The sequence below is a fragment of the Acartia tonsa genome, chromosome 11 (genome assembly GCF_053477335.1).
Source record: "Acartia tonsa isolate MP-2025a chromosome 11, ASM5347733v1, whole genome shotgun sequence".
Lineage (NCBI taxonomy): Eukaryota > Metazoa > Arthropoda > Copepoda > Calanoida > Acartiidae > Acartia > Acartia tonsa.
Genome location: NC_137270.1, coordinates 46,199,170 through 46,214,777, shown reverse-complemented (window position 1 = coordinate 46,214,777; position 15,608 = coordinate 46,199,170). Strand labels below are relative to the sequence as shown.

Below are 15,608 nucleotides of genomic sequence, written 5' to 3'. Positions count from 1 at the left end.
CAATTTTGTTTAGACTTTTAAATTAATATTTTGCTTATTAAGTTCTGGCATTCTACATTGTAGAGTCTACAAGTATTAGGTTATGTTCGTCTGTCCTACAGTCTTATGGATTTTGTCATCCATGTTTTTTACCAAAACGCTTTTTATTAGTTAAAGGAAATAATAAAGTAAAAGCACTTTAGTCAAAAATAAGACGACAAACTGCTGTACATAGATAATCACCTTATGATTCATAATTTTTCCATAAGCGTCGCTTTAATGGATGTTGTCATCCTTGTTTTGACTAAAAACGCTTTGTATTAGTTAAATCAAATAAAAAACGACTTTAGTAAAAGCACTTTTGTCAAAATAAAGACGACAAACAACAGCTGTACAAAAATAATCACCTTATGATTCATAATTTTTCCATAAGTTTCGACCAGAGACTCTGCGTAGAAGGGAGTTTCCCCGTAGAGCATCTCGTACATGCACACCCCTAGGGACCACCAGTCACACTCGGGACCATACCTGCCCTGTCCATCCTCCATAGCCTGCAAAAAGGGAAAAACATATGAAATCAGCTGATTATTTTGTCTTTCATAGGTACCTATTAAGTTTGGCCTGCAGCCAAATGAGTTCTTTAGTGAAGCTTAAAATGGGTCCCGGTCAGGTTTAAGGCTTTTTTAGCGCCCTTTATTAATTTTTTATTACTATTTTTGATAGCTTTCACCGCCTAATAATATACAAAATATAGAAATTCTTTAAGTTATTTAGAATTATAACTAAATTAACCAGATACTTACCTAGATTTTTAAAAATCATTATAAATTATCGTAGATGAAATGAAACTTACTCTTAAAATTTCTGGTGAAATATAATCCGGAGTTCCTACGGCTACGTTGCTTTGCACAGTTCCATCCTCTTTCAACCTAGAGAAATTAATATTTTAAATCAGGGATCTGAAGGAATAAGACAATGGCTCGATAAATTGTACTACATCCCCAATGATGATACATAAAATTACATATAGATTACAATTAGAGGTTGAAAAGTATGGACATTCAACAACATTCAACCAACAAATCAAATTACAATAAAGTTTCCTAATTTGTTAAGCCCACGAATAAGAAAATGATAATCTTAGCATTATGTCGTCGTAGATTATTGGTTAAAAAGTCTGGACACAGCATATTCAAACATCCAATCAAGATCTAAAGTATCTAACCAACCAGCATAATTTACACTCCATTATCCCATCCCATCCCTCCCTTTCATTAAATACTTAACACAGGAACCGAAATCTAATATGACCCTGCGCGTCAAAGAGTACGTTTTCAGGCTTTATGATTTAAAGTACCCAAAGTGTTTATGTCAATGCACTTTGGGTACTAGTATAATTCGCATACCTGAGACAGGAGCCGAAATCCGCAAGTCTGATATGACCCTGCGCGTCTAGGAGCACGTTGTCAGGCTTGATGTCGCGGTGCACGTAGCGCAACTTGTGGATTGAGTCGATAGCCAACACCATCTCTGCTATGTAGAACCTAAAAAGTATAATGGATGAATAAATAGATAGAATTATAGATAAATGGATGGACCGCTTGTGGATAGAGTATATAGCCAACACCAGCTCTGCTATATAGAACCTTAAACATAGATAGATATTAGATTGATAGATAGATAGATTGATGAATAGATAAATAGATAGAATTATAGATAAATAGAGGGATAGCTTGTGGACAGAATCTAAAGCCAATAAATGAATAGATGATTTTTATATAAGATAGTTAGATTGATTTATGGATAGATAGACAGATGGATGGATAGATAAATAGTCAATAGATAGATATTAGATGGATATAGATAGATTGATGTGATAAACCTTAACAAAATTGACATAAGAAAGACAGAAAATGGATCGATAGATAAATGGATGTATTAAATTTCAATTAAATCAATAGCCAAAAACATGTCTACTATATAATAAAACCTTAAAACAAGATTGACATTTAATAGAAAGTTTAATAGATGTATTGACAAATTTTAAAAAAATACTTTGAAAAGGGAATGGTGTTATAATTACCAAAAAATAGCATAAAACCAAAAAAAAATTAACCAGTCCGACCGCACCAAATATGTAAAACGGGGAAAATCAAATAAAAATATTGGCAGGTGTCTTTTTTTTACAGCAATGAGACACATTTTACTTCGTTGTAGTAAAGCAGTTTTTTCATTACAACAAAAAAATGTTTTCGCAGATTTTTAATTTCATTTAGGTGTTATAGGCTATTATATCACGCAAGATCCTTTTTTATAAAGTAGTAAGGGTTTTTTATTTGTATCTTAAGAATTCGATAACCGATTGAGTTCTCCATTTAGGCATGGTGATGTTTTTAGGTTATTTTATTTTTAGATTTTAGTTATATTCATTGACACTTTGAATATAGAATCTATAGATGCTAGGGGTGCAGCTACTAGTAACATATATGGCATAAAATTAAAACATAACACACCTTTCTTCTTTTATTGCTAAAATGTCGATGTTTTTTTAGCATTTTTGTCTGAACGTACAAAGTTATACAGCATGACCCTCGAAAAAGTATTTTTAAGCATCTGCAGCCCTTATTTCTCAATGAATTATAAAAAAATGTACATGTCCTTGTTCTCCATAGTATTCCACATAAGTAGATATAAAAATATTTTTTTTACCTCCATTAACACCGTAGATTTTTAGAGCTAAAGTTTTGAAAAAGTGACTGAGAAAAAGAATTTTTTTTTGTTTCTCTTATTTTTTGGATGGTTATATTATGTTTTTCTGGCAACTGAATAATGATACACAAAGAAAAACAAGTTAACTAATTATTTCTTTTTTATTCCACCAAAAAATATAAATTTTTAATGGCAAAAAAATACTACTGAATGAATTAATTATTTGCAAATTTTAGGTTATTTATTAACCCTTATTTGAGAAAAGGATTAATTATGACAGTTGCTCCGCCTACTTTTCTGACATCTCAATAATTTAATAGGGGGTTATTAAGCTTTTTAGACAAAAAAATCATTATGTTTTAATTTTATTTTCTTTATAACTTTTTGTTATTAAAGTTAGGATTGTGAAACAAAAACAATTTTCCTGCTATATTCATAAAGATTTATTTGGTTTTTTTAATCTTAAACAATTTTGCCTAATAAGTAAGTTTTTCAAAATATCATTAAACTAAAAAGACTCAAAAAATATGTGTAAAAAAATGCTTTTTACTCAAAAACTAAATTTTTTATTTCATTTTTGTATAAAGTTTCTGCTAGTAACAAAAATAAAAGGATTTCTACCTTAATTTTGCTAAAAAAGTCGTTTCATGTTAAAAGTTACTTTTTCCTCAGTCACTTTTTCAAAACTTTAGCTCTAAAAATCTCCGGTGTTAATGGAGGTAAAAAAAATATTTTTATATCTACTTATGTGGAATACTATGGAGAACAAGAACATATGCATTTTTTTATAATTCATTGAGAAATAAGGGCTGCAGATGCTTAAAAATACTTTTTCGAGGGTCATGCTGTATCTTTTCAGTATATTTTTGGGCGGGTATGTTACGATTTTAACTTGGGTGTTTTCACAAAAACTAAAAAAGTAAAAGTTTGTTTTTAGTAAATGCTCCTTAAGATCTGTAAAACTGTATAACAACTCGAAATCTAGATTTACAAAAATTGTTTCTATAAAGATTTATTGAAAACGTATATATAGGTCCTGGTATAGTTTAATGCTATTTTTCTTGCCCCTTCCCTCCCCTACCGAATCGTGCCCCTAGATGCTAAGGACGTAACCGATATCCTATCTATAATACAAAGTAGCTTGATGTCTGTCTGTCTGTCTGTCTGTCTGTCTGTCCGTCCGTCCGTCTGAAGCTTAAAATCTCGGTAACCACTGAACCGATCGGATTCTACTCATCAGGGTACATACCTATTGGTCCTGTGGTGGTTTTAAGCTATTTTCTTAGGGTAGGGACACCCCCAACCCCCCAAAAAACCAAAAAAATCCCCCCCCCCCATTTTTTTTTATTTTCTGCAGATTTCCTTGGTCCTTTAGGTTTTGTAAAAGATTTCCTTGGTACTTTAACGAATTTCGCCTTAATTTTTTTATCACCTCTTGGGGCAAAGCCCCTAGAGGCTAGGGGCGAAGCCGCTAGTTATATATATATTAGTAAGGATATTTGTGTCTATGGCTTAAGATTTCGAAAACTACTAAACAAATTGAGTTTTTCTTTTTGGGGAAGCTACACGTAGGTTCTGTGAGGGTTTTAGGCTATTCTTCTGCCCTACCATACACCTTTTTAATACAAAGCCCCTAATTTGTTATATTGTACGACCAATCTTGTTATACGTGTTTATATTCAGGGATATATAGAGTACACTTAGGAGGGTGGTGAACCCTCCCCCCAATAACTATAAACCTTCTCAGGACCTATGAAAAGTTACACTGTAAAGGAGAACCATATCGGTTCAACCATAGCGAGATCCTTCGGTACAAACAACCAGACATTCTGTTTCATTATTATAAGAATATTTTATTTATAGATATACTATCCCTACTGTCCGTGGTATGTATAGTCTAAATGTCTCAAGCAGACGTATAGATAATATTTATGGTCGCGACCAAATTTTTAGGGACAATTCCCCAAAAGTTTGTTAGAACCCCCCCCCCCCCCCTAGTGATATTCTAAAAATATAAATCAGAAACTATAAAAAAAGTTATAATTATTATTTTTAAGGATGGGAATCCGTCGAATTTTTGGGCCGGATTCGGATTCCGGATTCTGAAGGAATCCGTCAAAAAAAGTGACGGATTCTTGCGGATTCCGGATTCTTATTTTTGGCGGATTCCGGATTCGGATTCCGGATTCTAGCAGTATTTTAAAAGGCCGTCCATCACAGAGGGATAGCTTTTTTCGTTAATTTATCACTATGTTACTTGGTTGAAGCCTTGATTTGTTTAAAGTGTTGACTTCCAGCATAACTAAAACATTTACATCACATTAGTAAATTTAAAATTTAAGTGCTACGTATGTCCTAAAAATGTGCTTGGTATTTTCTAACCTATTTAAATTAAATTTAGCCTACCAATATAGAATCCGGAATCCGCTATAAAAAAACGGATTCCGGATCCGGATTCGGATTCCAAAATTGGCCGAAAATTGGCCGAAAATTGGGCGGATTCCGGATTCGGATTCCGGATCCGGATTCCCATCACTAATTATTTTATTAAAAAGGATCACAACATCCATAAAACCGAATCATCCCAGGAATTACCATTTAAAATAGAAAGCTTATATGCAATTTAATTATACCTAATTCTTACAGGAATTGTCATGCAAGTTTTAAAACATATACGCAATTCTAACATGCCCAAATTAACAATTCGATCTATTCCTTAGGGCCACAGGGCCACTAAAACAGAAGGCCTTAAAATTGAAGAAAGATAATTTTTCTAATAAGAAACTGAGAGAGGATTTAATATAACGTTTCTTTTCGATTTAAATGGAAATTGTCATTTCATACAATAATAGCGTATTTAACACAGATACATAGTTAAATTCTTTACGGTATGGGTTAGAAATTTTAAATATTTTTATAATAAAGCACAAAACTGCAAAACTAATTTATTGTCGCATGCCATTAATAATGAACATGACTAAGTCAGAATTTCTAAGTGATTTTATGGGATAAGACAATGGACGATAAATTGATTAGTATCCCCAATGATTATAAACTTATAAAGATTTAAATCATTAGTTGAAAAATTTAGGCACTTCTAGTTTGAACTTACAATCAAGATATAATAAAAGTCCCCATAATATTATAAGCAAACTAATAAAAGAACGCGTTTTTTAAACTTTGGGGGCAAACATAATTTACATTCCAAAGTCCCATCCCTCCCTGTAACTATTTTCTTGTTGTGTGTCAAATATGATCTCTCAAATAGTCCATAATTTTCAGGATAGCTTCGGCAGGTTTTTAGCTATTTAGCGGTTCTAGAGTAGCTTATTTACAACTTTTTTGTTGAAAAAATGCTTAAAATAAATTAATTTAGTTACGGCAATGCTTGGATTATTTTAGTTCATACTTTAATTCAGGGAGGGAGGGGACAATGGGCTGTTTAATACACTAGTCCCCAAAGTTTTATAATAATGTTTTCTTATTTGGTGGTCTAATAACTTTGAGGACTTAAGTTGATTTTGATAGGTTGATTCAGTAAGTGTCCAGACGTTTTAACCACAAATTTTAATCTAAAGAAGAGATAATTTAGTGCAGCATCATTGGGAATGTACATCAATTTATTGGTCATTGTCTTATCGCCTTAGATCCCTGGCTTTCATTTACTTTTATGTACTGTGAATGCACTATGGGTTAGAATTACATTCTAGGGACAAAACTAGATTTAGAATTAATTAATGTAGGATTATAGCCAAAAACCTGTGTATTCTTGGGACAAATACACAACTATGAAGCTAGTGAAAGGGCTTAAGAAATGAAAGGGAAGGAGGGGTACATTGTATTAATAAATTATGCTCGTACCTAATACATAAATCCAAGCATGTTTGCTCATTCGTTGGCTTAAACTTTTTATACATTAATTTTATTTTAAAGAAGGGGTAATTTTATTTGTCATCATCTTAATATATTAAAATTGCAAATTTGTCCCTTTTTTAACCCAATGTGAACTGTCAAAAAAAAGCTTGAAGACCTTGAATTTTATTTCAATGCTTCAACATGAAACTTGAATAATTTTACTTTTTTTACCAATAAATTAGGACTTTTTAAAAAAAAAATTGCAATATTTTTTATATAAATTAAATCTATTTAGAGCAATTTAAATATTATCTAATTTATTAGTTTGCAGATTGATAGAATTATAAAATGCAATAATAGTTATTTATCGCATTGTTTTATAGACAGCTTTCCGCGGATATTATAATAAAATTATAAGATTAAAACCAGTTTTGTTAAACTCGAGGAGCCGAACAAAGCTGAATTTAATTTTAATATTCGTGAAATACCTATTGTCTGTCATATGATGCTATACATAATTTTCAAGTATGACTTATAACCGGTTCTAAACCAACGGATATTAATCGGTTTCGAACCCAAACTGAAAATAATATAAAACTGAAATAAACAGGGGTCCTAATGGATCAGACAACTATTCTGCCTCTAACTAAAAGTTGATACATTTTATTTCAATAATATTCATTTTCAATTAGGGGGATTTTCTTAGTGTAAAAAGTACCCAAAACAAACCCTTTATAAACCCTTAAACAGCGAAGCTGAAAAACCTTTTGAAATAAAATGCAAAAATGTAGAAACAGAATGAAAAAAAAGAGATGGACAAAAAAGATAAGTAAGCAAACTGAATAGATGGCAAATTTTGTTGAAAGAAAGAAAAAAGATAAATAATAAGATTTAAATAGAAAAAAAGAAAGTTAAATAGATAGATAGATAATAACCTATTTTAATGAGAAAAAAAAATTACAGATTAAAATGCACTTTTGTAAGAAAAGGGAAAGCTAGATAAAAATGAGAAAACATTCATTGTTCATTTTCATCTGAGCAGCTACTCTTGTATTCTCCAGTAAGGCTTTGAAACCGATTAATATTCGCTGGATTAGAACCGGTTCTCAGCCATACTGAAAAATCATGTTAAGCATGATATTAGACAATTTAACGATTAAAATAAAAAAAACCATTAAATACCAATTTTTAAGCCCATGCCTTCGACCTCTCGGGGCTAACAAAACTGGTTTTAATCTAATAATATTAGCAGAAAGCTGTCCATAATATGATGCGCCAAATAACAAATAGCTGCACTAAAACCTCACATGACTATTCTCGTTTTTTTCTAAAATATTTGTTTTAATTAGGGCTATGCAAAAAAAAGTTTGACGCCTTAATTGCCAAAATTACAGGGATTTGTTCTAGTGGCAAAGTAACAGGATGTGCGTTTGTGTTTGTGCTAGCTAAGATCATAATAACAGCTTTGGTAATATGTGCCCCCCAAAAGAATTTTTTTGCCTTTTAAATAAGTGCTTTCCTTCTTTTTTCTTATCAGTGAAGCTTTTAAACAGAAATACTAATACCAAAAATCTTTTGATTAATATAGTAACTTTTGCCAAGCACTTGAAAATAAAACCCGAGTCATCTTTGTTTGAAGAAATTTGATTGAAAACATTTTATGCAAACTTAGGAGAGCTCAGACTTTCATTCATTAAGTGGGGATAAATTTTAGAAAAAATATATATCAAAGGCAATTAAATTACATTAAATTAGACAATTTAACTAATTCAAAGCACATAAATTTTCCAATATAAAAAAAAACATTGAAGCTGTTTTATAAATGGAAAATATTCTTTTTGATATTTTGAAATTTTCTTTTACGTAATCTTGGATCTTAGGGTAAAAGACAATGGACGATAAATTGTTGCAGTCTTATATGATGATTTAACTAAGTAATTCTTAGGGAGCAAGATAGAATTATGAATGGATTTTTGAAGTAACAGTATCCAAAATATTCATATTTAATCTACCTAAAAAATATCTTATGTTAAGAATTAAGATATTATTTGTCTGAAGGGATTTAAAGGGATATGACAACGGCCGATAAATTAATGTACATCCCTAAATATGATACACAAAATACCCTTTCTGTAGATTGAAATTAGTGACTTAAATGTTTGGACACTCAACTTAATTAACCAACTAATCAAAAATTCAAAATAGTCCCTAATGTTGTTAAGCAAACAAATAAGAAACCGTTATTACAAAACTTTGGGGACTAGTGTAATAAACATCCCAATGTACCCTCCCTCCCTGGGTATAGACTAATTAATTTGAACATGTAATAACTTGTTTCAACTTTACTGTCATGTTGTGTCCCTTGTTACAACAATGGATAAAAAATACGTGGATATATTGACAAAGGATTATTTTGAAGTCAATTTAGCTTGCTAGCTAATTAAGCCTCAATTATTGATCAGGTCTTTCATCCAGTAAGAAGGGAGGAGATGGGGTTTAAGGTGGTGGGTTGAAGACATTGTTATTTCAGTCAGCTTCGATTTATCAGAGTACATGAAAATCTGGTGCAACATCCAAGTAATAATATAGTTACTGCTTTAACACTATACAACATTTAAAACAAGGATGACAGCATCCCCAATAGCAAAGCTATTATAGAGTATGCCTTCTTTTAATTATACAGAAAACATTGTTTAATTTTACTGGCATGTTATTTCCAAGCTTTAAAAGATTACGCCTAATTTGTACAGGAATCCTTGTTTAAATTTCATATAATACTTATGCCTTATGATGTATCTTAGGAATTCGATAACCACTGGATCTATTGGGCTCCCCATTCTAGGTAAGTTTTTCATAGCTCCTTTGGTGGTTTCAAGCTATTTTCTGCCTCCATAAAAAATTAAGCCCATAGATTATCTAGTATCTTGTCAAAAATAAAAAATTAAGATTCCTTTCTTCTAAAGATATAAAGGTCTATAGAAATGCTTAACTCCTATTAGTTTGAATATAAAGTTACATGTTATAAACTTGGTTTTACATCAGAGAGAAATGGACTCAAAATTAATTTCCCCTTCTTATACAGCTAATTTCAGCATTTGGTAGCTTAATGGATAATACTTTTTAAATTTTTTACTCTGTTTATAAACACGGATCTGTTATATGTTGGCCTAAGAACTTTGGAGTCTTTGATGAAAACTTGATAAGTTGGTTCAAACTTTCCACCATTAATCTATCTCACATTGGCCTTTCCCTGTTGGTTGTGCCTAGAAATTAGACTAGATCTGGTTACCTTTATCATAATATGGTACTGCAGGTTTTAGGATATTTATTCTCATTTTTAGAATTAAAGCCTTGCCTTAGAGGCTTCTAGGAGCACTTGAGGTTAGAGGGGGGAGGGGGCGTGGTAGTAAACCCATGATTTCAATTTAAGTTGTTCTGTTTTTTTGGTGGGTTATTTTTTTCTCTTGTGAGGTTGGTGGTACCCACCCCCAAAATAGTTATAAATCTTTCCAGGACCTTTGAGAAGCTACATTGTAAGAGTATAAACATAGATACCAGACATTCTCTGGTGTTTGATTTTGTTTGAGAAAACAGTTCCCTGATCCTAAGTAACATTACCATAGTACTGCAGTACTTTACAGGGAGGAAGGGGATATTGGGCTGTTTATTACGCTAGTCCCCAATGTGTTAAAACAACTTTGGGTACTTTATTGTGATCGGTTGGTTCATTAAGTTAAGTTTCCAAACGTCTAAACCACTTTTTGTAATCTACAGAATTGTTAGTTTTGTGTGTCACCATTTTCTTATCCCTTTAGATCCCTGAGTAAAATATGTGTGAAATACAGTATATTTATAATCAAGTCAATTTTATACATTTCAACTATATCTAAATTTTGTTTTATTATCTAAAGTAGTAAGTTTTTTTTGTCAGTAGCTTCATATTTTAATAACTACTGTTATAGTCCTCCATTAATAGAATCTTCACTTAGGTCCCAAGATAGTTTTAGGCGGTTTTATTTTTAGATTTAAGCCCTTGGATAGTTTAAGGCTATTTTTTGCCCTTTCTTACTGAAACCATTGAATAGAGGAGAGCCATTAAAATTAAATAAATTTAAAAAGTTTCATTCATTATAGTCGCCTTTAAAAAGGCCCATAATTTGATAATACAACTATCTTTAAAAATATTATTTTTATTAATAATGGGAACTGGTTTGATTCGGCTGAAAACAAAAAATATTATGCATTGAGATGGTTTTAGGCTAATTTTCTTCCCCCTTCTTACCCGCGTTGAATACAGAACCTCTAAGGGCCACTGGTGCAGCTGCTAGTTATGTATGTACAGAGAAAAATATTTTTAAAAGCGAAGCTTTTCTATAATTTGGGTCGGTCCGTACGTCCGTCCGTCCGTCCGAGATAGATAGCTTTTATTCGTTAATTTAGGCATGTTAGAATTGTCCTATCGATTTCAAACTTTGCATGGTGATTCCTGTAGTAGTTGGGTACGATTTAGAAAGCGTAGCAACTCTATAATCATTACCAGAATGTCCGTACGTCCATTTTAAACATGTTGATTTTTTTACTTTTTTAACAACAAATTTTCAAGTGTTCTATTTATCCGTTTGATCTGATTTTTGGTATATTGATTCCTAGGACAACAAAGAACAATATTATAAGCGAAGCAACTCTATAATCAAGTCCAAAATGTAAGTATGTCCATAAGCATTATCCTGTTTTTAAGCAGTTTTTCAACAAATTTTCTTACAATTTTGATTCGACATTTATACATTTATGTTCCGATTTTCTAGTTCAGATACTATACAAGTGTTAATGTCCGTTTGTCCTACCGTTTCAGTGCTTCGCTTTTATGGATGTTGTCATCCTTGTTTTCTTTTTTGTTACAATTTTTATAATGCAAAATATCTATCTAGTAATAATATTTAAAGATGGCACCTGTCAATAAACTCATAGTGAAAATGTATTTTCTGTTATTGCAAAAATGACAAGAAATTCAGGGAAGGGATGGGACATTGGCTATTACACTAGTCACCAAAGTTTTATAATAACATTTTCTTATTAATTGGCTTAACAAATTTGGGGACTTAAATTGAATTTTAATTGGTTGTTTCTTTAAGATGAGTGTCCATTCGGTTTAAGCCACTAATTGTAATCTACATACAGAAGGGGTAATTTTGTTTATCATCACTTGAGATGTACATTAATTTATTGGCCACTGTCTTATCCCTTTAAATCTCTGTAAGAAAATACATAACAAGTTCTTACATAAACATAAAAGAATGAATAGAAACACCAACTTTTGAAATATTTTATTATTTTTAATATTATTTCACATTTAGATTAAACAATACTGAATCAGTTTGATAAATGATTGTTTGCCAATTGGGATCTTATAAACGGATAGACTTTTAGGAAAGATTTGTATTAGTCAAGGACAGATTTAGACATTCAACCCCCCCCCCCTTTCGAAAAATTAACCCACCCCACAATTTAAATTTTTGAATGCTCAATTCAAAAAATGAGTTTTTGAATAAGATTCTACCTAATCTATCTTCTAGTAAAGCCCTAGAGACTAGGGCACTTATTTGCTTAAGTGCAAATTATTAAAGAAACAACTTAAAAGTTAAATAGCCTTAATGAAATTCATTGTTTCTTGTAAAATTACTGTTTTAGTGTAATTAGCTAAGACTAATTATCTTTTTATTCAAAATATAATCTAACCAATGTCAGACCAACCCTTTTGCGCAAAATAATAAGTTTTGTTTTTAAAAGCGAAGCTTTTCTATAATTAGGGTCGGTCCGTACGTCCGTCAGTCCGTCCGAGATAGATAGCTTTTATTCGTTAATTTAGGCATGTTAGAATTGTCCTATCGATTTCAAACTTTGCATGATGATTCCTGTAGTAGTTGGGTACGATTTAGAAAGCGTAGCAACTCTATAATCATTACCAGAATGTCCGTACGTCCATTTTAAACATGTTGATTTTTCTACTTTTTTAACAACAAATTTTCAAGTGTTCTAATTATCCGTTTGATCTGATTTTTGGTATATTGATTCCTGGGACAACAAAGAACAATATTTTAAGCGAAGCAACTCTATAATCAAGTCCAAAAATGTAAGTATGTCCATAAATATTATCCTGCTTCAAGCAGTTTTACAACATATTTACTTACAATTTTGCTTCGTTTCTTATACTTTTAAATTCTGATTATTCAGTTCAGATACTATACAAGTGTTAATGTCCGTTTGTCCTACCGTTTCACGGCTTCGCTTTTATGGATGTTGTCATCCTTGTTTATTAAATGTTTAAAATATAGAAAATGTGTATATTATTAGTTTATTACAACTATATTCTTAAGCCAATGTAGCCATATCAAGGATTAAAAGATACACAAGTGCAAACATTTAATGACACTTGAGAACATTTGCAAAGATGTAAAGACACACTTATCATGTTGCAAGGTTGGCAGAAATTTTGCACTTGCAGTATCATAAAGAAAAGGGCTTATCTCTCACGTTTTACACACTAGGAGGGGTCAAATTTTCATTTCACATGCTTTGGGCTGAGTCAAATAAAATTTTTTTTTAATGACAAACAAAAAATGTAAAAATTAACTTTGAACAGCGTTTCTAAAATGGGACAACTTACAATTTTTAACTGATTTCCTTATTCAGGACCATTAAAACCAATCTTTGGTTATCACAACACCATGGCCAACAGACAACCAACCCTTCGATAACATATATTCTTTGGATCACTATTCATGCTTTTCAGAAGGTTATGCACTAAACTCAGCATGAATAAGGTTTTGTTACAAAAATGAAAAATCCAAACATCTTCAGGATGTAAAATAATGATTAGAATATAAAAAATCACTTGCCACTATTGACTGAGCAGCACTACTTGTTTTCTGGTATGAATACACATAGAGTGCAGTGAATATGTGGCTAGCAAGAATCAGCTGTTCATACTGACCAGCAAACAATTAGGTTATTTTAATAGCAGAGGAAGATTGTTTTATTTCTCAATAACTTCACAACCATTAATATTTATTAATGCAGCTATTATATAACTAAGATATGTTCCTAAGTCTGATGATCACTCATTTAATAAGTTTACAATGAATCCCATTCATTGTTCAACAGACAACAGAATACAACATTTAAATAAAAAAAACGATATTAACCAGGGAAATGTTGAATCAATTGTATTTTTTGATTATGGGTCTTTGATATAGAATGTAACTAAAATGCTGTAAAATACTCAAGATTTAATTCTTTCTTATTATTTCTATTTAGAGTTGTTTGGTAGAAACACAACAAGGGTGAAACTACTGGCTAGCCAAAGACAAATGAATTCTGAGAAGAAAATATTCAACACCATTAATTTTATCCAAGGAAACAGGAGATGGAGTATTCAGTGGTTGGTAGTTCCAGGATCAACTGCACAGAGTCTAGAGGTTGGTAGTTTCAGGATCAAGCTGCATTGAGTCTGTGGAAAGATTAACTTTAGACCATCTAATTTAAGATTATACGCAAACAATTTTCAATGCTTAACTTTTTCTTATTTTAATTTTCTATATGAAACTTTTGTTGAAATATAACAATTTTAGCAAAGACAGTGCAATATGGACTGAGACTCTAGTTCATCTCTGATGGCTACTTGCTCATTCATGAATATGAGCATTGTTAGATGAAACTCATTTGAAGGTCAGGTCAAGACAACAAAACAGTTCATGAACCCAAATTTTGTGTATTTGGACAGCTTAGGTTTTGCAATATATTTGATTTCTTTTATATTTTTTTTCTTATTTGATTAAGTCTTTCATTATTTTATTTTTTATTACCTTGTTATTTTTTTTATGGAATAATAATGTAACATGATATGGTCAATGTAATATTATAAGAAAGAATATATGGATAAAAATACTTAATATTTTGCAGGCATCTATCAGATGGTGAATAAAACACTAGGAGTAGACATTAACATGGTTACCAGCATAAAACAATGAGAGATAACATTATCAGGGCTGCCAAATTATTCAAGTAGCATTTGATGGTATTTCAAATGTTTTATACAATAAAACAAGAAATCAATATTAAATGGTTTGGGAATTTAAATTTATTATTATGAAACTATAGTTACACTTAAAGACTAATTCTTATTCATGTAAAATAATTTAAAATATTAATTTCTGAACTAAGACCTCATCCTTAAAAGAAAACTTTGATAAAGTATCTATAGTTTTTACTTAATACAATCTTAATCAGCAAAGGTTTTTAATGCTATTTTTTTTAACTTTATTGGTGAATCCTATTATTATAGATCTTTGGCTTTAGAAACATCTTTATTACAGGTAGGACTGGGACATTGGACATTTACTACACCAGTCCTCAAAGTTTTAAAATTATCTTATTTGTTTTTTCAAAAACTTTAGGGACTTTTATTGAATTTTGATTGGTTTGTTTTAGTTGAGTGTCCAAACGATTCAACCACTAATTGTAATTCATAGAAGGGGTAATTATTTGTATCATTATTGGGGATGTACATAAATTTATCAGCCATTGTCTTATCCCTTTAGAACTTTGGCTGTTTTATCTAATTATGCTAATATTTGTAATATTGCTTATCATTCCCCCAAAAAAACTTGACAACCCTGGGCATGTGGTGAGAGTATACACTCATTGAATATGAATGTTTTGAATAATCATTACAATTCAATCATTATACCCCAGGAGCCAAGAGTTGGTTATTGTGGGCATGTGTGTTTTCAGTGTTAGGACCTTGCAAGGATATGGAATCTTAAGTATCTTAAGTAGTAAATTTTTTTGGCTATTCCAAAGAATCTCACTAACCACTGAACTGATTGGATTTTCCATTTTAGAGAAGCTTGAAATAGATTCCAGGGTGGTTTTAGGCAATTTAGTTATTCAATTTAAGTCTTATGATGATTTTAGGCTTTTTTCTGCTCTTTTCTATCATTTGAAATGCAGAACCCCTAGTGGCTAAGGGCGTAGCCGCTTGTAATATAAGAACAGTTAGAACAAAG

The 15,608-nt window shown here is 31.2% G+C and overlaps 1 protein-coding gene across 9 annotated transcripts in view; it reads right to left on the bottom strand.

Moving 5' to 3' along the window:
* Positions 1–15,608, bottom strand: part of gek (serine/threonine-protein kinase gek) — a 161,247-nt gene that overhangs the window by 70,956 nt on the left and 74,683 nt on the right. For 8 of the 9 annotated variants that reach the window (XR_013884271.1, XR_013884275.1, XR_013884272.1 and 5 more), the window contains exons 7-9: positions 1,386–1,523; positions 833–908; positions 387–530 (exon numbers count right to left, since the gene is read on the bottom strand). Coding sequence is in view for 3 of the 9 variants with exons in the window: in XM_080177721.1 (XP_080033847.1) it covers positions 387–530; positions 833–908; positions 1,386–1,523 (358 nt within the window). In the remaining 6 variants the exon portion in view is untranslated. Of the gene's footprint in view, positions 1–222; positions 254–386; positions 531–832; positions 909–1,385; positions 1,524–15,608 lie in introns of those variants that run through there. The other variant, XR_013884276.1, reaches the window with a different exon arrangement.